Raw genomic sequence first — 27698 nt, forward strand, 5'->3', positions numbered from 1 at the left:
GTAAAAATATTGGGTTTCTGCCTGGATGGTCTCTTGTGACGAGCCGAAGGACAGAGAATGGAAGTAGTGATCTTCCTCCCATATTTGGGCATACCGGGGGTTGTAACAAAATCATATATATATATATATATATATATATATATATATATATATATGTATGTGTGTGTGTGTGTGTGTGTGTGTGTGTGTGTGTGTGTGTGTGTGTGTGTGTGTGCGCATGTATGTATGTATGTATATGTGTATGTATGTATGTATATGTGTGTGTGTGTATATATATATATATATATATATATATATATATATATATATATATATATATATATATATATATATATTAGTGTCACAACCCCTGGTAAGCCCCAATTATGGGAGGAAGCTAACTTATTTATCAGCACAAATAAACACACACACACACACACACACACACACACACACACACACACACACACACACACACACACACATATATATATATATATATATATATATATATATATATATATATATACACACATAGACAGACAAAGTGGTAGTAATAAATGAGGTAAGCTAGTTATTGTGGTAGTGACCATTCAGATAAACCTAGTAATTGTTTAAAGGTAAAGGTTGCCCTTACACAAATGTGCTAGTCATTCCTGACTCTAGGGGGCGGTGTTCATTTCCGTTTCAAAGCTGAAGAGCCAGCACTGTGCAAAGACGTCTCCGTGGTCATGTGGCCAGCATGACTAAACGCCAAAGGTGCATGGAACGCTGTTACCCTCCCACCAAAGGTGGTTCCTATTTTTCTACTTGCATTTTTACATGCTTTCAAACTGCTGGGTTGGCAGAAGCTGGGACAAGTAATGGGAGCTCATTCTGTTATGCGGTCCTAGGGATTCAAACTGCTGAACTGCCAACCTTTCTAATCGACAAGCTCAGCATCTTAGCCAGTGAGCCACCGCATCCCTCAGTAATTGTTTATTGGTTGGTAATGTCCACCTCTTCTGTCATACATACAGAAATCTCATAATCAGAAGATACAGGGCACAATGCCAGTTGCGGTTTATTAGGACGAGAGTAGAATATACAAGTCATGAGTGGTTCTTCATTTTCTATTTTAGTTTTTAAAATACTTTGTGCACACATATTATTATTATTATTTTAATTTACACCACTGCACATGAAGCAATCAATTTTTTTTAATGATTATATCTGATTGATTTCTGGTGTGCCCAATCATTTTTAGACTTCTAAAATTATACATACTTTAGATCAAAAGATCTATTAGCATTTTTAATGATAAAAATCTAGTTAAAAAAATTCCAACCAGTAGAATGAAAATTGATCATTTTACCAATAATTGTTTCTTTTACAACTGGTACCCCTGCACTGAGATAATTATAAATTCATAAAAGGCACCACACATCTTAAAGCAAGTAAGTAACCGAAACTAAGCAACTTTCTATGAGTTCCTTACTGTACAAGCACAAACATTTTAAGGCAAGTGTTCCATGTGCAAAATACACAATACAGGTAAAACCAACATTAATGTTACATAGTCTTACACCACCCTGGTAAGAATATTGGCCTCACTATATACAGTACATTGAAAATATCTTCTCTAGCATAGTTCAATCTAACATTTTGCCATTAATGTGGCCCTCATTACACCGAACTTCGATCTTTTAATATTTCAGTTGTGCTTTCAAAAGAGTTACTCTCTTTTTCTTGACTCTTCTTTTAGAAAAGTCCATATCAACTTGTTCACGATGTCGGGCTGATCTTCTTGGAGCCAATGGCTGGCTTCAGACAAAACAGTAAGTCGAAACTGATTTTTCACGTACATTCTTGTGATTTCTGCCATCTCAACTTCCATAAAAGGATCTTTTTCTCCCCATACCAATAGAGTTGGCATGGTGACTTCATTATGCTGCAGCGGCAAGCAACTTCAACAAGAAAATATTTTTTTTAAAATGAGAATGAGAAATGAGAATGAGAAAAAATGAGAGAAAAAAGTTCAGTTTAGTTATAAATCACACGTTTCCATTGGTAGCTAAAATGGATGCAGATGTGCCCTTGCATTCTTATTGTACTCAAACAAACCCCTCTCCAGGGACACTAATTAATACACACAATGGATCTGGTTCAGACCTTTGTATATTAGAATTAGTGACTGATCTGAAAATTTTACTTTTACTTTTAGCAGAAAGTATTTTGCCCTTTAGCTGTATAGGAAATCAGTAATATTAAGAAGATTCCATTAAGCTGTATAGAAGTTACATCAGAACACATGCACAATTAATGTTTAATGCCTTATGCAAAAATACAGCAGCTTTTAATATATAGGTAGTCCAGTGACGTGCGGTCAGCTTTAGCCCTGGTGAGGCACTTTTTAGACTTGTGGACTTCAACTCCCAGAATTCCACAGCCAGGCATGCTCAGTTCCGATTTAAAGCGACAGCATTTTCCCCCCTTGCAAAATAAGTTTTCCCATTCTTTTTCTTCTCCCTCCCCCTCCTTCCTCCCTCTCTCCCTCCCTCCCCCCTCTCTCAAACAGACACACGCACACAGAGAACTTCGATCCCTCTCTCATTCACTCACTCTCAAACACAAACACAGAAGTTGGATTGGATATATTTTCCAAAGGCTTGAAAGCAGCTCCTCTGCCATACCCCCCCTTCCCCTGCTGCCTTCTGATCAAACTTTTTGAATTCCTCCCCCCTCCCCACACGCACCTTTTCCAGCTGTTTCAGAGACGATTTCAACTGCTTCTCCCTGCCCTGCCCTGCCCTCCCCTCTTGAAAAGCCAGAGCTCTGTCAGACTGAGCTAGTTGCTCCCAGAGAACTCTAAAAAGCCTCTAAAAATGCCCTCTACAGGAGGCGAGAGAATACGTGCCTCATTTGCATAAGGAATTCTTCGCTTGTTAACCCTTGCTTAACTCTTAAAAGGCAAAAAATTCCTTATGCAAAAGAGGCCCCTAGTTCTCTGGCCTCCTTCTAGTTAAAACTGAGAGCAGACACCAAGCCACTGTGACTTGAAATCTGGTAGCAACTACCCTGGCTTTAATTATTTTAAGAAAATTATTTAAAATCCTTTCCTTTCCCAGAGGAGACTGGTGAGGCCCCGCCTCCCTTGCCTCTAGTGACTGCATGTCCCTGAGGTAGTCCTCATTTAGGGCCTGCCTTGTACAGTGATTATCTGAGTAACTTCAGTGGCAAGAAAGTAATTTTATGACCAATCCTTGTATTTATAACCTCTACAGATAAGGAAAGGAAAAGATCATAAGCACAATAATGGTTTCACTTAGCAACTGCTTTGCTTACTAACTGCAAGTCCCAATTGTGGTCACTAAACAAGGGCTACCTTAATGCAAGGGTATCAAACTCTATTTCATTGAGGGCCACATCAGGGTTGTGTTTGACCTTTGGGGTATGTGCGGCCAGGTTTGGCATGGCCAGCTCAATGTCACTCCTATCAGGGGCACCTGTGATAGCCCAAGCGTTCTGCTAGCGAAAATGGGCTCCCAAGCTCTCTTTTTGGCTGCCACAACCTCCTACAACCCTCTGCCACAGAGCTCCGTTTTCACTGGCAGAGGGTTGCAAGAGGCTGTGGCAGTTGCCTCTTGAAAAAGCACCTTTGGGGAAGGTACTATCATACTTAGTTTAAACTTGTAAACCCACATGCATTGACTTGGCTGCTGCAAGATGGCTTGGCACGACAAAACCGCGGTCCACTAAAGCGTGCCCGATTAAAGCGCGTACCTGACGTCATTAGCAGCGCGACAAATACGACCGCGGAGAAAAAAGGGCGCTTTAAAAAGCGCTTTTAAAGCAAGCCGATTCACGTTAAGGTAAGGGTTAGGTTTAGGTTTAGGGTTAGGTTAAGGGTTAGGGTTAGGTTTAGGGTTAGGTTAAGCGTTAGGGTTAGGTTTAGGGTTAGGTTAAGGGTTAGCGTTAGGTTTAGCGTTAGGTTAAGGGTTAGGTTTAGGGTTAGGTTTAGGGTTAGGTTAAGGGTTAGGTTTAGGGTTAGGTTAAGGGTTAGGTTTAGGGTTAGGTTTTGGGGGGTTAGGTTTAGGTTTACGCGTTAATTTTAGCTTTACCGCTCACAGCGTGCTTTTTTCGTCGCGCTGTGATGACGTCAGGTACGCGGTTTTGTCGAGCGCGCTTTAGCCGACCGCAGTTTTGTGGTGGAACCGCAAGATAGCATGCTGTATTTAAAACATGATTATGGCTCTTACTTATATTATTGTGTATCATAAAAATCCAGAAAGTCTTGAAGGCAACAATGTATTGATGAAAAATAAGCCAGATTTATTTGCTTGATGTAAGAAGAGGAACTGACCTGAAAAAATTCCGATAGTGATTAATCGGACCAGTTAGTGCTCCTGGTTGGGAAAATACATAAAGATAAGCTTCAATATCTTCTGTTGTTAACCCACAGCTTTTCTTTCCAATTCTACTAGAATGGCTGGTAAAGATGTTTTTCAACACCTGTATCAATACATAAGCAAATAAATACAAGATTTTAACAGCTGCCCCAAATGATTCAGGGTTGAGTGTAATGTAATCCAAGTGTAACCCCACAAAGGAAAGACGTCAGCAGGTTCGACAGATTTTCAAAATTGACGAAATATATTGCATTGGGGGGGGGAGGATATTTCCACGCAGAAGCTGGTTTCAACCCAAACCCTCAAAATTGCACTTGTGCTGCCCACAGGAATCTTGATTGCTGTGGAATCTATGGTAGTTCAGGAGTGCCCTCTCCAATTAGCCAAAGAGAGAATGTCAATATTGTTTGCCCTCTTAATCCGAATCTCATTGTATTTGTTTGGTTGCAAAGAAAAAACATGTGTGGAGAAAAGACAAAATAATCTCTTAGATCCACCAGGAAGGATGGATGAGGAGGAACCAGGACAAAGCAATAATCCATGCCAGCGGGAAACAACCTGCAGCTCCAGAGGAAAATTTTCAGGATTTTCTCAGTCAGTACTAGAATTAGAAGCTTCATTGATAGTTACTAAAGTTTCACATTAAAACTGTTGTAAGTACAGATAGGCCTTGGATCATGACCACTCATTCAGTGATGGTTCAAAGTTACAATGTCACTGAACAAGGGGGATTTAAGAATAGTCTTTAGAGTTCTGACTGTCACCGCATCTCAAAGTTATGTGTTCATGCTAGCTTCCCACAACAATGTCAATGGGGAAACCAGCACGAAGTTAGAAACTACTAATTTTTTGGCCTGTCTACATTCTGACGCATCTGCTTGTAGCACCCCTTTTCCCCTTCAAGTGAAGACTCATGTAGAACATGCTGTAGTAATTCAGAGGACAGAGAGAGTATGGACTTCTGAGTTACTTATTTAGTCAAACTTATTCTCAAATAAAAGAACAGCAAATTCAGCTGTGTTCATACGAAGTATCTTTATACCCACATATCACAAAACAAATATTTAAGGTATGCATTTTAACTCCAATATTTTAATGACTGTTAACTATTAAAAGCACACTTTTCATATCTGCATGCTTTTCCTTCAAGAGTGCATGGGAACATGGAAAGTCACCCATTCTCTAAATATGCTCACCTTAAAATCATTTATTGAGAATATAAGTTCTGGAAACCATGGCATTTGGAAGAAATAGTAGTTGGCAGATTTAATCATCTGTGATGGATGTCGCACAATGTATTCTTAAAAAGAAAACCATGAGTTAAAAATGAGAAATTATGGTCTTTGAGTTATGTTCCATTATACTAATCTTTTCAAATAAGGTATTCTTAATAGGAGTAGCTCAATTTTGTACAAATTTACCAGGATACAAATCCAATTCTATTCAGTGCATCTTATTATTACTATTATTACTCAATTCTTATGTCAAATATCTTTCTTTTTAGAGAAGCAAAAAGAGCTAAAATGTGTGTGTTTTAATTTAACACAGTGAGATCAGTGGTGGGTTCCTACCGGCGTTCCTACCGGTTCGCTGCGTGAGCATGCACACTTGAAAGAAACTTGCTCGCACATGTTTGCAATTGAAAGAAACTTGTTTGGAAAGCAAGGAAACAGTGGAGGAGTGGCAATTCAATGTGCTGCCCCTGATCATCTGGGCTTCAGAAACTGAAATAAAGGTACATTATATTGCCGAAAGTGTTCGCTCACAACTGCTTCTGATTATGTGGATGGGTGAGCGAATACTTTTGGCAATATAGCGTAGGTATAACCCAAAGGCAGGTGGACAGGCCCACTTTCAAAGCAATAGAGAACCAGTTCGCTCTCTGCTTGACAACAGAGCTACCAGTTCGGTAGAACCAGTCCGAACCAATAGAAACCCATCACTGACTAGATCCTGCACTGGTCTTTTTTTTTTTAACGTAATTTTTATTAAGTTTTTTACAAAAACAAAAACCAAATTCAACATCCATTCTTCCCATTCCTAAGAATGTCCACTTTTGTTTAGCATCTTACATACTTTCCATTCATTTTTCATTTGCGATTTCCTTTTTGTATTTATAATTCCCATAATCTAATATTTACAAATATCAATATTTTACTTTCATTCATTATTCCTATTCTCTAACCACTGATACCATTTGTCCCATACTGTATAGTGTTCTTTTTCTTCTTTATCTTGCAGTTTGAGTGTTAATTGAACCATTTCTGCGCAGTCCATTATTTTTTTTAAATTATCATGTTTTCGGAGAGTATGCCATCTATTTTCCAATTTCGGGCATATGCTATTCTTGCTGCTGTCAGAATATGAATTATGATATAATTGATTTCCTTTGTAAACATTCCTTTAATTATCCCTAGCAAAAAATCTCTTTTTTAAGGAACTGATAATGAAGATAAAGATGATGAGGAAATAAGAATCAAAAAGGAGTTGAGAGAAAAATATAAATTCTTAATCTGGATAAATAATAGTTAAATAATCTTATTTAACTATTCTCAACTGCTGCTCGAATACCTCTTCCATAGGGAAGCATTGGGATTTTTTTTTCTGGAATATTTTACCCTATATTCCTAAGTAGCATATGGACCATTTTTGCATTCAATGTTTCTTTTGCAGACTTTATGCATTATATCAAACTTGGTCCTGTTCTATTCAGTTTTCAAAGTTATACTGCTGATGGATAGGTGGACAGTAGTCCCAAGTGTCTTTCCATAATTTGTTTTCAACGTTATGATGAGTTGGAAGAAATAATAGATTTCAATTACATTTGGGGAAATTTTGCTATTTGAGAGATAGGGAGGGGTGTGACATGCCATATCCCTCAGGAACTAAGTTCCATAGCTGTGTTCTATAGATGTTCCTATGAATTGAAAAAAAATAGCTAATAGGTCCACAATTTCAACCAGATTTCTCTGGGAGACACTTTCAGATCCATGAACTTGGATGCAAGAATTTTCCAATCAGTGTCACCATTCCTAAGAATTTTGGAACTGAGGACTATTGACAGGCATCAAGGTTAGGAAACATAGATTATAACATCAAACTGATAGAAGAAGCAGGAAAAAAGTCAAAACAATGGAACCATGTAAATAGTTAGGTTTAACTGCCTGTCTCTGAATATTTTTATATTATACATACTCCCACATTTGCTTGTTTTCAATATTACTCCCTCCTTTTTTCCCTAGAACAACAACTATGAGATGTGGGAGAACCCAAAGTTGGTAATAGGATTCACAGGTCTTAAAACAATTTCCCATATCTGGTGCCTTCCAGATGTGTTTGGAGGACAGTCCCCCAAATTCTCCATCAGTATTCTGGGAAGTATAGCCTTGGCACATCTGGGAGGAAGACATCTTTGATACATTTATACTCACACATCCCCCCCCCCATACACACATATAGTTGGAAGATTTATACCAGAGGTAGTATTCAACAGGTTCTGACCAGTTCTGGAAAACCGGTAGTGGAAAGTTCGGAGAACGAGTAAATACCACCTCTGACTGGCCCTGCCCCCTTCTAATCTCTGCATCCCAAGTGCCAGCTGATCGGGAGGAAATGGGGATTTTGCAGTAACTTTCCCCTGGAGTGGGGAGGGAATGGAGATTTTACAGTATCCTTCCCCTGGAGTGGGGTAGAGGGGGAATGGAGATTTTACAGTATCCTTGCCCTGCCATGCCCACCAAGCCACGCTCATCAAGCCATGGCACGCCCACCAAGCCATTTGTATCAGCCACAGAACTGGAACTTAAAAAAATTGAATCCCACCACTGATTTATACATACATACAATTGCAGAACACACAGCTTACTAATCAGGAAAAACATAACTTGGAGAAACCAAAGTACTCTACAGTTCTGTAATTTTTCCAAACAAACAAAGATCTTTTGTCAGTTTTTCAACACATTCAAGCAATTATGGGATAAAGCAATATGTATACGCCCTGTATATTTCATTTCTGTTTATTTTGCTCCAGTTTCCTAAACCAAACAATTTCCTAGTTATAATTGTTATATTAGGGCCAGACAGATGCAACTTCAAATTACCACATAACTTTGCATTCGTGATTTTGGCCTAATAATTCTCTCAGATCTACAATTTAAGCTACTTGAAGTAAATGAAGTAAATGAATACATATATAAATGAAGATGATGGCCAAATACAAGCTGCTATTTTTTAGAAATATTTGCACGGAATTTCTTAACGCTGCAGCTTTTCTTTTAAACTCACCTGTAAAAACGGAGGGATGCGGAAAATTCACAACAATAAGCTTTGTCACCATTTCTGGATAACAAATAGCAACTCGCCAAGCAATCATTCCACCCCAGTCGTGACCAATCAGCACACACTTGCTGTATCCTGTTGTTTAAAAATAGATTTTTGACAGATGTTTATCAACAGTTCCACGCAAATAAATTATCACATCAAAGGAAATGACAGTGGATTTTGCAGTATATTTGCAAATATCTCACATTTTTCTCCTTTGGCAAATGATTTACACCCCCAGACGTAGGTGATCTATTAATAAACTTTTCAAGAATCATAGCTAACAACCTAGCAAGAACAAGGTGGGAAATTTCAATGTGTTTTCAAATGTGCCTTAAATTTCTACTTTCAACCTTTGTAACCCAAGAATATTTATAATTCTACTTTACCAGCTGATTTTAAAAATGGTTTGCAAAAAACTAAGAAAACAATGAATTAATGCTAATTATTATTTACTCGTATAATGAGTAGGCTACAACCCCCTGGTTTATGATGATCTAATTCAGTCATGATCATAATTAGATGATTTAGTCAGAAAAAATGTTTGAGATGATCCTTTGAATATTGCTTAAACAATACAAATCCAATGACTCTTTGGAGCATGTTATATTGTTTGGACAATTATATTTTGTCTAAATTTATAGGATCATTAATGATATTAATTGAAGAAATAATACATTATAACTCTTTCAGGCTGCAGAAGTAGTACATTAAGAGTGTATATGCCATCATTCTTGTTTGCCTCTGACTCTCTAGCATTATATTGTTTCAATCTTCCATGTGACTAAAAAAATACCCTTGATTAAATCTCTGTTTTCCAAAGCCATTTATTTTATGGGACTGTAGGGGACTGTAGATGTGGTATGTTTGTAGTAAGATTTAACTGCATCTTTTTAAAATACATATATTTTAGTAGTTTGTTAATAGCCTTTTATTTAAAACGTCTTCAAAATTATTATCTCCCATGATTTCAGATCTGCCGGCTTAATGGTTAAAGATATTAGGAATATTCAGGCATCTAATATGTGTCTTAAACTATGCTTATCTCAATAAAATGTTCTGTGTAGGTCAAAACATCTGATTTTTAACATGTTGACTTCATAGATCAGGGGTGTCAACCCCAAGGCCGGCAGGCTGGATCTGCCCTGTGATGTGGTCGGATCCGGCCCATGGGGCCATCCTGGAAAATGTAAGGAGCCAGCCCACATCGCTTTGGCACAGTCCACCCAATGTGAAGAGGAAACATTGGACCAGTGTGGTCTACCCAATGCAAAGAGGATCCATGCCAACAGTTTGGGGAGTGATGTCAAGCTGGCCATACATACCCAGTTGGCAATGCCCAGTGAGTGATGTCAAGCTGGCCACGCCCATTCAGTTGGCCATACCCACCCAGTCAGCCATGCTCACCCAACCTCCAGAGGTAAACCGCAGCCCTGATGCCGCCCTCAATGAAATTGACACCCTGTCATAGATAGTCTTTAAACTAAGATTACTCACTTGAATAAAGTAGCATGAGCATACTTGATACAACTGGAGTTTGGACCTGGCCCAAAATATGTCAAAACTAATAATTGTATATGTGCATAGGTACAGTTAAGCTAATATATACCTTACTATCTTACTAAAATATATTATGTGGAAATTTCAATTGACCAAAGTAGGTGATGGGCAGCCAAAGTCCATAAGCCTCAGATGATGAATAGCACCTGGGCAAATCCTATCAGCAACATCATCAATGAAGCACTGTAGATATGTGTTGTGGCCCAGCAGGAGCCGTTGGAGCTGCCACCAGACTCCGACAGCGAGGGGCCCTATGAGTCGGCTTTGGAGGATGTGGAGGACCCTGGACAGGGTTCCGACTCCGAGCAGGGTGCAGAGAGGCTGGTTGGTCACCAGGAGGCGCCTGAGCCTTGGACCAGTGGGGAGGAGACAAGGGAATGTGATCCGGACATCAGCAGTGGGGAGGAGCCAAGGGAGTTGTTCCTAGATGCCCGGCACCTGAGACTTACTAGACGTAAAGAACAGTTGCGCAGTTACAGGAGGTAATTGCACTCAGCTGGTGGTAATTAGGCTCCTCCCAAGACTATAAAAGGAATGCTTGTGCACACGCCCCTTTTGCAGGAGTCAATGCATTTATGAAAGTTGGAGAACTGTTGTGTTAGCTTGGCAGGCTGGATTGCTGCCAAGGCTTGTCTGTGCTGGATTGCTGCCAAGGCTTGTCTGTGCTGGTTTGCTGCCAAGGACCTGTCTGTCTGTTAATAAATTCCGTAAATTATCTTTGGCTTGGCGTGCTATGGTGTGGGACGAGGGGGGTCAGAACAGATATGTATATGGCAAAATATATAACAGAAGAATGAAAAACATTACTTTAAATCCAGGACAGTTGTATAACAATTTAAGTTGGTAGGCAAGGAATAAATCAAAGGTGTCCATGCAAATCTGACTTTTAAGAAGAGCATCTTCTTGCCATGGTACATGGCAAGTACATGATGATAAACCTTTAGTTTTATCCTTTGTTGATTTCTTTACATTTTCTACTATCTCCTGCCCTCCTAACATCAACTTCTCACTCTTTTTTATTTTTTCTAATATGCTTTATCATCAAAGAAAATAACATGGTGGATATGCATTTGTGCACCAACTGAACATTTAAGCGCTTGGAGAAATGCTCTAGTTTACATTGTTTCTATGTGAAAGGAATAGCTGTCCTGGTGATTTCGGGTAGCTAGTATACAAGAACAATTATATCACACTGAACTTGTAACTTACTAAATCTATGAATGTGCTCAATGAGAACATTATCCTAAAGTTTGAAGTTTCATTAAATGAGATTCTGACCATAAATAAATATAATTACTGTGTTATAAAGTATTTCCCCTAATTTGCATTCCAATTAGCAAAAATATTCAGAACTTTTTTGTTTTGTTTTTAGCTAACAAGAGATTAATTTGCATTAAATTGAACCTTTTACGGTGGGGGAATTCATCCTTTGGGGAGAGAACCAGAATCCAGCAGAACTTCCCTATGGTGGGAAAATGTAATGAGGTGATATTTGGCTTTTCCCCACAGCCCAAAATGCTAGAGCTTATTTTCAAGAAGATAGCAAATTGGAAGGAAAATGAAATTGTCTATCCTTTCGGTCCCTATCACAATTATCCAATTCACAGCATGACTGGTTTAAGCTCTGGAGCTTCATTATCTGGAAAGACCATTCTGCACCCATTTAAGCATTGGCATCTGAGCTCTAGATATACAAAATCAATTAAAAATCCCCAAAATTTTAAAAAAAGAAACAATAAATTGTAGGAACTAAATTTACAGAAAGAAAAGAATATATGCTATATACATGCACATCAACAATCACCTCAAAAGACTTTGTTAAAAGAAATATATTATCATCTAGCTAATCCCCTTTCCAGGATTATTATTATAAATTGGGCAGCAGGGCTGCTCTTCACACACCAAGAAACTCCAAGACATCCTTTATATCTGTAATCAGACAATCCAGCTTGTAATTCTCTCGGTGGGCGGGAGCATCTGTTTCTCCATAACCTCTCAAATCCAAGGCCACGACTCGATATTCACTCTTAAATTCACGCATTTGATGTCGCCAAGAGTACCTAGTAAAAAAGAAAGTTTTGCTTCATAACTGTTCTGACTGCAAAAACAATTCATAAAGGAAGCACAAAATGAAACCCTAAAACTGAAGACAATAAGACCATTTGCACTGGTTAATAAAATTGAAAAGATATAAAACCCTTGTAAAATCAGAACAGAATCAAACTGTAAAAACCTGAATTACTTGATGCTTTCTTGCAATAATTGTCACTATCAAAGTTTAGGTGAATGTGATGAAATCATGGTCCTTTTCATACATAAACTAAACCAAAGTTTCAAAAATTATGTCTTGTTAAATAAATCACCATGACCTGATTATACCCAGCATGAATCTATTAAACTAATACCTACACATCTCTTTCTAGTTTTTAATGCATACATATTACTAATTGGAACACCAGAGAGAAGCAAGCTGAAACCAATTTGGCAACCAAAAAAAAGAGAACTTTTAAGTTGATCAAAGCAGCTTTCACAGGGCTTGGTTATTTTAGCAGGGTTGGTTGATTTAGCACTAGCTGTAGATGTGCTTCTAATATATTCCCTGGATACAAAATAAATATTGCAATGATACAGTATTTTATCAGGGAGATTCTTTCTGGACTAATAGTTCCCTGTCCCCAAACTACTCTCATGAACTCTCTGAATCATTTAAATAAATATAGCCATAAAGATGGCTAAGTGCTGAGGTATTAATGGCTTTCAGCAGCCCTGGGGATCTTGAAAGAGGGACAGCCGTAAGATGCAAAGATAGCTGTTTTCTTTATCTTTCTTCCTTTCAAAACAACAACAATGGACAAAAAGCAAATATCTAGGCCAGAAATATTTAAGTCTCAAGCATTTTGTTGGGAAGAGAATTATTTTTTTCAGGTGGAAAACAAAAGAGTAACATGTTCACATACTGCAATCAATGGAATGTTGCAGCAAATTGAGGTTTGTAATCTACTTACGAAAGACCAGGACTTGATACCACGAAGGAAGAGAAACAGGTTTATTGGATGCATTGAGTTCAGCGTGTTCACACACCAAAGTCTGAACTGCCTGGGCTCTGCCCAGGTTGCTATTTTTATGCTGTGTTCCATACTGTGCATTCTCAAGGCGTTTCCATACACGAGACAAGCATGACATTTCGAAAAGCAGAAGTTCATTTGGAATGTTACAGCAAAGTACATAGGAGAAATATAAAAAAGAGAAGTTCCTATTTCGTCTTAAGCTGTTCTATCTCTCACCCACGTCTGGCTTCCTGTGCCCCCACTTTACAGGGTCTTGCCACACTGTTCAGCCCTATTTTTAATACTTATGAGGAAGTTGGAGAGAAAAGTTCACTCCAGCTAAAAGTCAATTTTGGGACTCCAGGGCACTAGAATGAAAAGCCAAACTAATATGAATTTATAAGGTCCATTCTATTAAGACCACCTAACCTGGCCAGCCACTGGTGGGTTTACCTGTGCACCCCCTCTTGCATCAGGAATATATCAAATGTGAAATGAATTAACCAGTGCACACTTTCTAAGATTATAATAATAATTATTTAACATTATTCAGTCAATTTCAGCTGTCCTTTTCCCCATGAAATTTCTGATTGTATGTTATGGGAAAATGTCCTAGTGGTCAAGGTGAAATCAATCACCCACAAAAGGACTTTTTACTGTGTGGGTTCAGTTGGAGAATGATTTGATTGGTGGACTGAATCTAAAAGCCACAGTGTACGGTGCCCTTCTGATTCTATGAAGATCAAAACTGTTGGAGCGTTTTTATCACTTGTATACTCGGGAAAAACTCTGTATTGCAAAATAGAAAATCTACTGAGAAATGAATTGCATAAACAAAAGGTGGATGCATTGCTTAATTATTTATTTGCAATATTTATTAACTATTAATGAATAGTTACGCTGTCCTCGTTTAGTAGAATGATCACAATTGAACAAGGCTATAGGAAGGTTGGGATTTATATATCAAGGATATAAGAAATACTTCGGTATCTCTCACAACCTGTTCACTTTCATGTATATAATATTGTAACCTATAGCATGTGTTTCTCTGTAGATATTAATACTTTTGTGCAAATCTCTTTGTAACAAGATAAATATTTCTTATCTATCCCCATTGATAAATTCAGGCTCTCCTAATCTCTTAACTAGGCAAGGTATGGGGCAGTGGTGGGTTTCAAAAATTTTTAGAACCTCTTCTGTAGGTGTGGCCTGCTTTGTGGGAGTGGCTTGCTGGCCATGTGACTGGGTGGGAGTGACTTGCCAGCCATGTGACTGAGTGAGAGTGGCTTGGCAGTCATGTGACTGGGTGGGCATGGCCGACTTGTAAAATGTGGTGAAACTCACTTAACAATGCTCTTGCTTAGCAACCAAAATGTTGGCTCAGAAATTCTGGCATTTGAAGCACGCAAGTCTTAAAGCTGTCAAGTTACAAGACCCTTGCACCCCTAACCCTTCTAAAAAAAAACAGGAATGTTCAAACTTGACAGGTTTAAGACTTTAAGGTTTAGATAGGAGTCTTAGAGGCGGGTGGGCGATTGGTGAGCCAGCCAATCAGTGAGCGGTGGGTGGGGCAAGCATGGTGTGGACAGGCGGGGGGAGGGAGCTGGAACCGGTTCTAAACGGCACGGAAGATTTGTGGAATTTCTTCTATAGAAGAGGTTAGAACTGGCAGGAACCCAGCCCTGGTATGGGGTGTGAGGCCATCAGACATTTTTTATATTCCATCATGCAACAGCTAAAGAAATTCCAAGCCCACAAGTGGAAAATATGACTAGATTGCAGAATTTGGAGATTTCTGGTATGTTCCCAACAACAGTAGATCCATTCTGAAGATGTGACTGGAATCTGATATTGTTCTTTGTGTGGCAATAGACTCATATTCTAGCAAATGTTGGAGACTTGAGGGAATACAGATAATATACAGTGTGTGTCCAAAGTGTTGTTTTCTTGGTTACCATGGTGAATAGAACAATATTCTAGAAGTATATTTTAGAAATGCTTTTGTTTTCTCAAGGAGAAATTGTTTCATGAATACCCAAGGGTGATATTTCTGGAAATCAACTCTTGCTCAATATTGGCATCTTCAACACCAGCGTATTATTATCATCAATATAGTTTTAGTGCAGAATCTTGACATACAGAATACACGTTTATACGGAAGTCACATGTTTTCCCAGTGACATGACTACTGCTGGGAATACAAATGCCATGTAGTAAGCTACTTAAGTCTCAGCCTGGATGAAATATGAACAGCACCAGAAAATGAAGTTTTTTTTCCTACAGGCAGAATCATGAGGTCTGAGTAACATTCTTTACAGCAAGATGCAGAGAAACTGAGCCAAGGGCTTTCTCTCAGCCTGCCTTTATTCTTTGATTTGTTTATGTATCTAAAATAGTCCCATGCTGGCTTTCATTTCATCAAAAATTCATATCCTAATGCAAATATAAGTGTAAAGCAGTAAAGTAATATTTAAATGTAGGTGCCAAGAGAATTTCTTCAGGAAGAATATTCCATAATGGAAGCACCCTAGTGGAATTCCACCCCCACCCCCCACCCCCGCCTTGCTTCCTTGGAACTGAATGACGCACTTCTAACTCAGGGCCCTGTTAGATGACCCTAATGCACGAGCTCCATTAGCACTGCTTTAATAAGATTTTTTTCCTATGAGAACTGTGCATATTCTCCAAAAGAGGTTTCAGAACACACAGGAACAGGTTTTTACAGTTTTGTGGAGCTGCCTTGAAAATAGCTTTCGATAGTTAGCAATAGCAATAGCAGTTAGACTTAGATACCGCTTCATAGGGCTTTCAGCCCTCTCTAAGCGGTTTACCGAGTCAGCATATCGCCCCCAACAACAATCCAGGTCCTCATTTTACCCACCTCGGAAGGATGGAAGGCTGAGTCAACCCTGAGCCGGTGAGATTTGAACAGCCAAACTGCAGAACTGCAGTCAGCTGAAGTAGCCTGCAGTGCTGCATTTAACCACTGCGTCACCTCGGCTCTTCCTGAGGTAGCTGCAGATTTTTTTCACAGTGAAGTCAAGTGGCGGAGCATACACACGTCTAGAGGCAGTGAGAAACACTGTTCAAAGGAACACCTCAGTTTGGAAAAAGACACAATGGCTTTAGAAACTCAGAGTGAGTTGCTTCACACAGGCTTCCACATATTCTGAAGCATTCAGTTTTGAAGGATTTGCCCAGCCCTACGACCCCAGTGGTGGAATTCAGCCAGTTCGCACCGATCCGGGAGAACCGGTTCTTAACTTTCTAAGAGGTTCAGAGAACTGGTTGTTGGAAGAAATCTTCTTTTGTTTTTTATTCCTGCTTTACAGGGCTAATCCTGTAAGGAAGGCAGGAAGGAAACACTCTGGTGTTGTTTCTAGCCTAATCTCTATTGCCCTGCTTACAGAAACTGCCACTCCGGTTAACCCCTATTACATTGTAACAGCTAAGGCAAAGCGCCTATCGACCTGAGTAATGTTGAGTTGGCCACGCCCACATGGTCACATGACCACTAAGCCCTGCCTACCCACCTGTTTATCAGGACAGAGAGCCGGTTGGTAAATTATTTGAATCCCACCACTGAACGACCCCTACGTATTATGTATAAACTGAGCACAGGATTGAGTCTACTGCTCTTGTTATGTACATTGTAGGATAGTTATAAGCAATAGTAAACAGTTAATTTTCATCTTCGCATCTTCTGCAAATTTACTGGTTATTTAGCTTGCCCTAAATTTAGCCTTGGAACATTAGCTTTTAAATCTTGTTACATATACAGGTTGCTGTTGCAAAACTAATTTAATTTTAGATTACTTCGTCTAAAAATGAAGAATTTCTTCCAGGGTTATGTCCTCTTAAAAGGTAATTACTTAATCTTGTAATTTCAGTAATGGGAACTTCTAAAAAAAACAACCTAATAACTACACAAATACTGTGCTTTCAGCAGGAGCATTATATGCTGTGATTTCCCTATAATTATTGTATGTCCTCTTTAACTTTCTAAATTATTTTAATGTTGTCGCTACAAAGGTGTTCAGAAGCAACATAACAGTTCTATTTATATTAATGGCGTGACTAAAAGCATTCCATGCCATTAAATTGGTTAGATAAACAGCAGTGAGGTGGGTGGGTGTTGTTTTCCAGTCACTCAATGGAGCAGGATCCCCAACTGAAAACAGGATTATTGATCCAGTACACAAAAAGTAGAAACACAAGTCATATCAATTAGAATAAGAAAGCAAGCAAACAGGGGATTTACCAGAATTCTGGAAAGCCATGAAGCAGAAGCATAAGAGGTTTACCCCTCTCTCCAGCAGCTACATAGTGGAATCTCAGCCCAGAATCCTGAAAAGGGAATGGAAGACACATTGTATTTTTACATTTATATATAATTAGCAATTTAGCAATTTAATAAATTTGTATGCCACCCAATCCTGTAGGACACTGGGCGGCTTACAGAAACAAGATAAAAAATAAAAATAAAGAGAGATACAATTTTAAAAAATCAACACACCATACATTGCGTTTAAGTGGGGCTGGACCTTATTCAACAGCCCCAGGCCTGCCGGAACAGCCAGGTTTTAGTGGCTTTTCGGAAGGCTGAGAGAGTGGGAAGGGTCCGGATCTCTACGGGTAGATCGTTCCACAGGGATGGAGCAGCTACAGAGAAGGCCCTCCCCCGAGGGGCCGCCAGCCAGCATTGTCTGGTCGACGGCACCCGGAGAAGGCTTAGAAGGCTTAGGAGTTGCGAAGGCTCAGCGATTAAAGAAAGCTGGAAAACTGACAAGTCCAGGTTTGAGACCCGAGTGCTGGCAATGGGGTGAGCGCCCGTTCCTGTCTCAGCTCCTGCCCACTTAGCAGTTTGAAAGCATACAAATGCAATTGGATAAATAAGTATCGCTGGCCAATTGATCATGGAAAACGTCTTCAGACAACATTGGCTCCCTTGATCAAGAAAAGGAGATGAGCGCCATGCCCTAGATTTGGGCATGACGAGACAGGGAAACCTTTATCTTTTATATAATATTTATATATTTATATTCATGGAGAAAAACAATAACAAAAACTAGATTGGCAGCATTAGTAATCAAGTAGCATGCAAATGGATCAAGCATTTCCTTTAATCATTAAGACTAGGGCTGTTAAACTCGTGGCCTGCAGGCCAGAATGTGTCATGTGCTAGCCACGTCCACGCCCAGTTTAGGAGTGGGGAGAAGTTGAGACACGTCACCTGATGCCACTGTGACGATGTGAGTTTGACACCCCTGATTTAAGACCTTAAATGTATTTTGTTCTCAGTCTGTGTCTGTATGTGTGCAGTTTGAACAGGGGTGGGTTTCTCGCCCCGTTCCAACCGGTTCGGTTGGAACGGGGCCGGCGGCGTCCTCATGCACGCGCGCGGTGCACGCATGCGTACTAGCGTCTGTGCGACGCTCCAACTGCTCCTGGACGATTGCGCAGGCGCTGTGTGCGTCCTGCGCATGCGTGGAAGCGCAGAACTCGTCAAAACCGGGTAAGGACCGCGGGTGTGCGGGCGGGCCCTTCGCCGTTCCCGGAAGTTACTTACTTCCGGGTTCGGCGACCAACCGGTTCACAGGGACCGCCGCGAACCGGTTGAAACCCACCCCTGAGTTTGAACTGCAGCATCTGGTATTGGTTTATTGTTACTCCAAGCAGTTACCTTCTTAAATGATGTCCTTAGTCTCCCCTTTCATCTAAATTATAGCTCATACAGCTCTAAATACATATAGATATTTATAATACAAAGGACATTGGAGTGACACGACAGATTTAGTATACTTGCGAGAATATTTGCCCCTACTGCATCTAAAGGAGATACTCCCCAGTTACTAGTTTAATGAGCACAAGTGCTGCTCCCACAAATAAGTTCTCGTAGAAATTTATCAAAGTACCTCCAGAGAGTAAACGAGCAGAAGAGCAGAAGCCCATTGACTGCTATATTGTGACTTTGCACCACCAATGAAATGACCAGATTAGAGGAACTGGTTTAAATAGAAAGGCAGATTGCAAAAGCGCTGTGGGAAAAAAGAGAGCAAATGGGTACCAGTGACAATATTTTGCAAACACTGCCCTCTAGCATTCTGTAACGAGATCTCTGCAAAATTAAACGCATCTGTGATTAACTATTCAGTAGGATGCTGCAACAGCAACAATATTGGCTTCCCGCAAAGGCAACAAGAAGATCTGTGGCATGAAAAAGACCGACACATTTTCTATAGAAGCAGCTTTTGTGAGCTGTCACTTATTTCACAAACCATGTATTGATTCTGATCCATACACCCCATCTACACATCCTCAAATCTGGACTCTTATTTATTTTGCAGCATTTACCAAATGCCTTAATCTGAATGGCTCTGAGCAGCACACAAGGGCAAATAAACACTCAGAAGACCCAAAAGTTTAAATAATACTATAGTGAATGCCAACACATAACTGCACAGGGGGAGAAAAAAATAGAAATTAAGAGGAAGAAAACAACATTCCATCACTGAAATTCAGCAGTAAAATGGCCACATTTCAGCACCCCAAATTTGGGCTGTTTTTGAAGGTTTACACTGGATTTTAAGGATAGAAATAGTGGTATCTTGTCTCATAAGAGTATCCTTGCTCCTCTCTGGACCCTTATTTTAGAGGAGTGGGGGAACCTGCAGAAATCAGTTTTTTTGTGATCAAATATAAATCTAGGGTGCCAGGAGATTGCAAATAATGTCCTTAGTGTGTTTTGTAATCAGCTGTGTGCTTAGATGGGGTAATCAATCCTAGTTTTAAGTTTCTGGTCAGCCATAGTGGGTTTACTGTGGGTCAGTTGCTTTCCTAAATCCCTCCATCTCACAGGGTTGTTGACGGACGAAGAATGAGTAAGATCCTCATATAATTTGCATTGAGCTTTCACAGGAAAGATGGGTATGCCATGCCTACATAAATAAAATCTTAGGGGGAAAAACCAGTGGTGGGATTCAATTTTTTTTTTTTACTACTGGTTCTGTGGCCGTGGCTTGGTGAGTATGGCATGGCTTGGTGGGCATGGCAGGGGAAGGATACTGTAAATTTCCATTCCCACCCCACTCCAGAGGAAGGATACTATAAAATCTCCATTCCCTCCCCACTCCAGGGGAAGGTTACTGCAAAATCCCTATTTCCTCCCGATCAGCTGGGACTCAGGAGGCAAATGGGGGCAGGACCAGTCAGAGGTGGTATTTACCGCCTCTTCGAACTACTCAAAATCTCCGCTACCGGTTCTCCAGAACTGGTCAGAACCTGCTGAATATCACTTCTGGAAAAAACTAAAACTAAAATAAAATAAATAAAAAATAAAAAAAATCTTAGTAACATAAACCACAGCATAATATGAGACCAGAATCCATTCAATATGTGTTTGTTACCTCATAAACACAAGGTTTCTTCTATTCTATCTGGTACCCAGAACCAATAGGTGAGGAAGACAAAAGAAAGAAGACAATGCTGTGGCACAATACTGGAAGAAGGAAGATTTGCCTACTATTCAAGAACGGACATTAAAAGTAACAAACCTAGCAGAGATGGCTAAAATATCAGCATATCTCGAGGACCACTCAAATGAGAGATGTAAACTGGAGTGGAGAAGATGGATTGACTATATTCAAATAAATATGGGACTAAGAAATTCCAGATCGTTTATGACTGAAGAAACAAGGAATGATATAATCTGTTTAGAGTTAGCCTAGCAAAGAGGAGTTAAAGCTCAAATGAAAGATGATACTAACTTTTTTAAAGTTTATTTTAGAACATCTTTGTTAAAGATTTATACCCTGTATTTGTTCTGGGAAGTCGCGGGTGGGCAGGGGGGGGGTGTGTGGGAGGTAAATATTTGCAAAAAAAAAAAATTCTTTCTAAAAATTTTCAATAAAAAAAAGGAGACAATGCCACTCCCCAAATCCAACTCTTTTGACACGTCTCAGGAAACCTCCAAATACCAATCTACTGTATTTCCTTCAAATACTGTAAGCCAACTTCCCTTCTGAATTATTGCAGTGTGAAAACCTTGTAAAAATGTGAAGTGAAATGTTTGCAGAAAATCTGTTTGATCCTTTGGTAGTGGCTCTTTAAAGAATCTGTCAGCAAGGCAAAGACAGTGAATCTTGGTTCACCTCTATTCCAGGAAATCCATAAGGTTGTCCGTGTTATTATCCCAAATTTGTTTTGTGAATAGCTACAGTTCATAAGAGACTCAATTGCCTCCACTTCCTTCTAGTTCATTTATCCCAATGTCACCGTAACATTCCAGGTACTGGATAAAGTTAGCTGTACGCCAGGCACACTCGTGCCATAATAAACATGTAGTGAAACCTGGATGGAAAATATCACTTGATGGGAAAGGAAATGCCCATTTCTTCTGCATGACCATTAAATCTCACAAACTGCCCAAAATGTATGCCCTTTGCATAATGACATCATGATGGGAGTTACCTAATTACACTGTATCGACCTGAAGGATTTAATTTGTAGCTTTTGTGCAATAGTGCCATTATGCAAGGGATACTAATAGCTATGAATGACGAGACCTTGACGTAAAATTAATGTAGATTGATTTACCACATCTGGACTTCTTCAAATGCATCTGTCCATTATTTGGCGGGGGGGGGGGCATGTCTGGACAGAAACCTGGCCCATTACATTAAAAATCCCTTGAAATCCAAGGGTTACTGTAATAGTTTTTAAACTATTGCTGCTGTGGATAAACATGGTTCCTTCTCTGGATGCTTTTTTAAGGACCATCGAGCTGCTCAAAAAGATGCTGTCTCACTCAGCTTGCATGGTTATTTTTCATACTCTTTCAGTTCAAACAAACAAGTTCTCTGCTGAGGCTGCTAATAAGGACACCAACTGGGCACTGTGAATTCTTGTCTGTTAACAATTATCTTAAGAGCTTCTATTCATTGCATGCTGACATCAGACAGCTGTGAGAGGCTACCATCCAGATGCAATGCAAAAATGGGTCTTAGGTTTTTGCTCTGGATAATTGCAAAATATCTAGGCAGCTGACTTCTGCTTTGTTCATATGGCAAGCTGAAGTTTGGGTTACAATTATAGTATAGAACTGTAATTACCACGCCTAATCATTAGAAAGCTAAGACTTAGGAAATCTTTTCAAGAGATTTTAAACAAGATATCCTTATCCTAGCTGCTCCCCTTTGCTGGGTTACGAAGGGGATAACATTTTGTTAAGCATTTATAGTGGTTCCTCACAAAGCTATTTCCTATAAGTCTTTTTACCACCATATTACATATATAATATAGAATGTACATATTCAAGAGCAAACAATACCACTGTTTCGCTCAGTGCATTAACCTACAGTTTTGGTTTATTGCATTGTATGAACTCAGCAAAACGTTTTGAAAAACAAACACAGCTTAGTGTGTATACAAACACAGTCAGACATGACATGAAATATAGCGTATTATGGCAAAATGTGTTTGTGTGAATTCAGCTGTGGTTTATTACATAAACCATGGTTAAAGAAATCATGGCTTCGCAAGTTATTAGAACGAATCAGTGTTAAAATTCATTTTATATCAAGGTAATTCAGTTCTGGATACTTTTTAAAACTGCAGAATGCATTCTTATTATGAAAATATACACAGACTCCACTTTACAGTGCTCCTCCCAAAAAGTATTCAAAATCAGTATTTGTAGTAAACTACACCATTTTGAGAAAAATATCTATTCAGCGCATTAATTTAAATGAAATCATTTTTCTCCATTCGGCCTTGTTCTCAGTTTTGGGTGTATATGGAAGGGCATTTGCAAATTGGAAAGTGTACAACCAAGGAGAAAACTTAGCACTGATGATGTTGCTTCATTTGAGTAATGAAACATCTGCAAGAAAAAGAGAGTACCAAGGACCGTTTTAATAAGTGCCTGGAAGGAAAATGCTACAAGGTGCAATTTGAAGCCTAGGATATGTTTAATCTGGAATAGGAAAAAAAAAACACCTGCAAAGGTTTTGATAACTTTCTTCAAATATTTGAAGGTCACAAAGAACACAGAACAAAAAAAAAAGATTAAATAACAAGTTGATTTTGACTGGATATCAGAAACTATTCCTAATGGTAAGAGCTGATCAGCAATGAAACAAATTACCTCGAAAGTGGTAAACATTCCTGTGCTAAAGGCATTTAAAGAGAGGCTAGGGAGCTATCTATCAGGGATGCTATAATAATATTATACTAGTACATTCTTGCATTGTCCAAGTAATGGACTAGATAATTTCCAACCTCCCTTACCTTCTACTGGTATGACTGTAATAGTATATGAGAAAGGCCTTGAAAGATGGATGAAGAATTCCTGCCTGGAGGACAGTCAAATAACAGAAGGGGCAAGCCCACAGCTGCATAATAGGCGGAGAAAGAGGCTCCGAATGGATCCTTTCTCAGGCTGTAAAAGAGATAGTGGAGATTGCCCCATTTCCGAAGACTCTGACTCTGATCTGTTTCTTGCCCCGAGACAATCACATATATAATTTAAAAAAAAATAAATTGAAAGGAAATCTTAGAAACACTCAGTTTGAAAAAGACACACTTTAGCTTTGCTGGCTGAGGAACTCTGGGAGTTGAAGTCCACAAGTCTTAAAGTTGCCAAGGTTGGAGACCACTGCTTTATATAACTCAATCCATTCAAAAGCTGTAAAATTATGCAATACACATCCTTAATTAACTCAGTTTGCCGGCTTTAAGTGACACCCAGAAACATCAACTAAGCACGCAACTGGAACACACACCAAAACTAAGGTGTAGTTGGCCAGTTTGTATTGTGCTGACTCAGCCATGTAAGTTCTGTAGCATGGAAGATAGAATCCTCTTTCTGGAACCAGATTATCTTTGTCGGCCAACTACTATTGTTAATCTCTTACAATTAATGATTGCAATGATTGCTTATGAATATTAGAGCCAGTTTGGTGTAACAGCAAAGGCATCTGGTTAGAAAGGAGGAGAACAGAAAGCCAGCTCACCGATCTTGGGAAAAGAGGCAATGGCAAACCACTTATCTATTCTTATCCAGGTAATCTCTGTGAATCGAATACAATTGACCTTATCATTTCTATTTTCTTCTGCAGCTCCTAGTAAAAAAAACCTATTGTGACTAGACATTTTTTAAACATGAAATGATGATGTTGCTAAGACTTTAGGATAACAGCAGCGGTTAATGATTAACGACAGAATGAATGGAGTTGGGAAGTGATCATCCTCCAAGTCCACTAATAACTGAGCCGATGATGGGAAGTTTTAATGTGTTTAGAAGGTATGAAGTTGTGGGGGACCACAAAGCAAGACAAAGTAAAGGTCACCTTGGAGCCAAGCATTGTAAGGGGCTCCCTCAAATTTAGCCAGAGATTAGATGACATCACCTCCTTGTGTCCTGTGCTGGGAAAATGTCAGCAATGGCAAGGCAGAAGAATTTACCCACACTAGTGAGTTGGTCTCGTGGTTAAGGCAACAGGCTAGAAAGACAGAGACCATGAGTTCAAGTCCCACCTTAGTCACTCGAGTCAGCAGGGTGACCTTGGACCAGTCACAATAAGCCCACTCAGAGGGTGGTTGTTATGGAGAAAATAGGAGGAGGAAAGTACGTTGGGCATTTTCCTGTCTTGAGTTAGTTGCAAAAATAATAAAGGTGGGATATAAATAAATGAATATTTTAAAAAGCATCTTTCTTGCCTATTATAATTGGAATCAATATTGTACCACAACTCGGTCCACTTAACAAGAGGCAGATCTTGCATTAATTCATGATTGAAGTCCTAAGACAAGTTACAAAGCACATCTGAAAAAGCTGCATAAATATATTTGCAGATCCTATCAACTTCCTGGTATACCTTGTTTAACTCCATCGGTGGGCTCAATTCCCCCCCCTTTTTTTTTAAAAAAAAGAGAAGATATATTTTAACTTTTGAAAAGCATCTATAGAGAGTCTCAGTCATCCAGGTCACGGCTGTGCCAAAGATGCCTTTTCAAAAGGCAACCAGCCTTTGTTTTTTCCTTGAAGTTTGATTTCTTATCCAAGAAGCCTCTTCAATTCAATTGCTGAAGAAGCTTCTTGGATGAGAAGTGAAATCAAGGAAAAAACGAAGGACACTTGCCATTTGAAAAAAGCACCTTTGAGACATTGAAAAACACTATCCCCCTGCCAAACTACGTAGTTTCTCTACAAATGCTGAAGGGGTCATTCTGGAGAGATGTGGCCAGTTTGTGGTCACAGCTCATCAAAACCAAGCACCGATGAATCCAGTAATCCTCCAGTTCACAAGACCAGATCACCCAGCTCATCCTTGCCTTCCCAACACTGAATTTATATTCAGATGGCTGCCTGCAGTCCCATGGCCCAACCTTCCCCCTCTTCCAGGATTTTCACCTTGCCTGACATGCAGCGGGAGAGATTCTTAACACGCACTTAGCACACATCAGTCCATGACAAAGCGAACTGAACTCTCCTCCATTCAGTCTGCAGCGTTGGTTGAGTGTTTTTTTTTTAGTGGCAGCAAAAAAAGGTAGGAACGAAGGAGAAAGCAAGAAACGTAGCAAGGCAGCAGCGTCCAGGACCCACCGCCTAAACCAGTGTTTCTCAACCTTGGCAACTTGAAGATGTCCGGACTTCAACTCCCAGAATTCCCCAGCCAGCATTCGCTGGCTGGGGAATTCTGGGAATTGAAGTCCGGACATCTTCAAGTTGCCAAGGTTGAGAAACACTGGCCTAAACTATAAGTGGCGATCGAGCCAACTGGCCCATTCGCCTCAAGAAGCAAAAGTCGGGTAACCCTCCAGAAAGCCAAGGGTCGGGTTTTGTGTTTTTTTTGCTCCGATTTACCTTGATGCGGACATAGCAGTGAGTGCCCAAGGAAGGGTCACTGAGGCATCCCGGCGGGTTCTCTCGGATCAGCCACTGGAAGGTCTTGCCTGGCCTGGTGCCCAGGCTCCACAAAAGTTTCAGCAGCTCGATGCAGGCGCAGAGACCACAGTAGCTGTGCACCAGAGCCCAGAAGAGCACCGCCTTGATGCTCACCATGAGCCTGGCGGAGATGCACAGCCCAGGGGAAGAAGCCGGAGCGCGCTAGCTCGTTCGCTCTCGTCCTCTTCCAGCAGCAGCAGCAGCGGCAGGAAAAGCGGCGGGCAGCAGCAGCAGCGATGCGCCTTCACTCCCCCTCCCGCGAACTCAAGATGGGCTCCGCCAGCGAGAGGACAGCGCGGAGGAAGCCGAAATCAACCGCAGCATCGCGACGGCGACGGCACGGAGGCGCGCAGCCGATCAGGCAACCCGGGCAGGGGAAGGGAAGAGACACCGAAGGGACAGCCGCCTGCCGCCCTTAACGAGCAAGCCTCCGGTGGGGGGAAAACGCTGGGGTCGCGCCGCCGTGGTCTCCTTGATCGATCGGGCGCGAAGCGAGCACCCGATCCCCCCCCAGAAAGGCGAAACTCTTCGGACGCGCCTCTCCGTTCTCATCCCGCGGTGCGCCCACATAAAGCGTCAATCTGCGTTCTGACATTACATTTCGGGAATGCCGTCAGGAATAGACAAGAGGGCATTAAAAATAAAACACAAAACCCAGAGTTAGGGCGAGACTCCCCGCCAGACGAGGCGTATGGCAGTCATTGCTTGGTTACGGTGAAAAGTCAGTAAGTTTTGGCGTCGAGTATCACAGCCACGTTCTGCGAAGGAAGAGCGTAAATTCGTCGCTTCGCCTCGGGCAACGCGTAATTCTGGGTCGGCCCTCCGTGCGCCTGCGTCACTAGATTAGATTCAGGTCTGGTTCGGGTTGGGGGGGGGGCTCGTTTTGCGTATGAAAATTGCGGACGTGTGAGCGCGTTCGAGGAAAAGCGGGGGATTCGGGTTCTCTTCCCGCGGACGGAACGATCGGCCCGCCCCACCGAGTGTGTTAAACCAGAGCCGTTATAAGAAGAAGCGGCGAATAAAACCATCCATTCGGTGAAAGTGGAAACGGGAAGAACTTTTATTTGAAGTTGTTCAGAAGTCGCGTTGCATTGCACGACGCCTTTGGGAACTGTGGTGAAGGCATCTGGCTGGAAATCGGGAGAGAGTGAGTTCTGATCCCGCCTTGGGTTCAAAACGACGCTGACTGACCGTGGGCCAATCACTTTCCCTCAGCCCAAGAGAACGGACAATGGCAAACTACTTCTGAAACTCCTTGCCAAGAAAATTGCAGGGATTAATCCAGGCAGTCTTTGAGAATCCAACAGAATTGAAGGAAAACTGTTTGTTTGCTTGTTTGTACTATATACACACACACACACACACACACACACACACACACACACACACACACATACATATACACATACACATATAGACATAGACATTATATACACACACACACATTATATAAGATTT

The 27698-nt window shown here is 40.5% G+C and overlaps 1 protein-coding gene across 1 annotated transcript; it reads right to left on the reverse strand.

The window, feature by feature from the left end:
• Positions 1-636: 636 nt before the first annotated feature.
• EPHX4 (epoxide hydrolase 4) lies at positions 637-26617 on the reverse strand. Its single transcript, XM_087719313.1, has 7 exons — positions 26160-26617; positions 17556-17641; positions 12150-12307; positions 8652-8780; positions 5564-5667; positions 4322-4470; positions 637-1925 (listed from the first exon to the last, which is right to left on the reverse strand). Exons 1-7 carry the CDS (start codon positions 26355-26357, stop codon positions 1694-1696), a joined length of 1056 nt encoding a protein of 351 aa, XP_087575439.1. The 5' UTR covers positions 26358-26617; the 3' UTR covers positions 637-1693.
• Between the last annotated feature and the right edge of the window lie 1081 nt (positions 26618-27698).

Source organism: Thamnophis sirtalis, unplaced genomic scaffold (genome assembly GCF_051295495.1).
Source record: "Thamnophis sirtalis isolate CommonGarterSnake01/CBP01778 unplaced genomic scaffold, rThaSir2_p1.2 scaffold_7, whole genome shotgun sequence".
NCBI classification, from domain to species: Eukaryota; Metazoa; Chordata; class Lepidosauria; order Squamata; family Natricidae; genus Thamnophis; species Thamnophis sirtalis.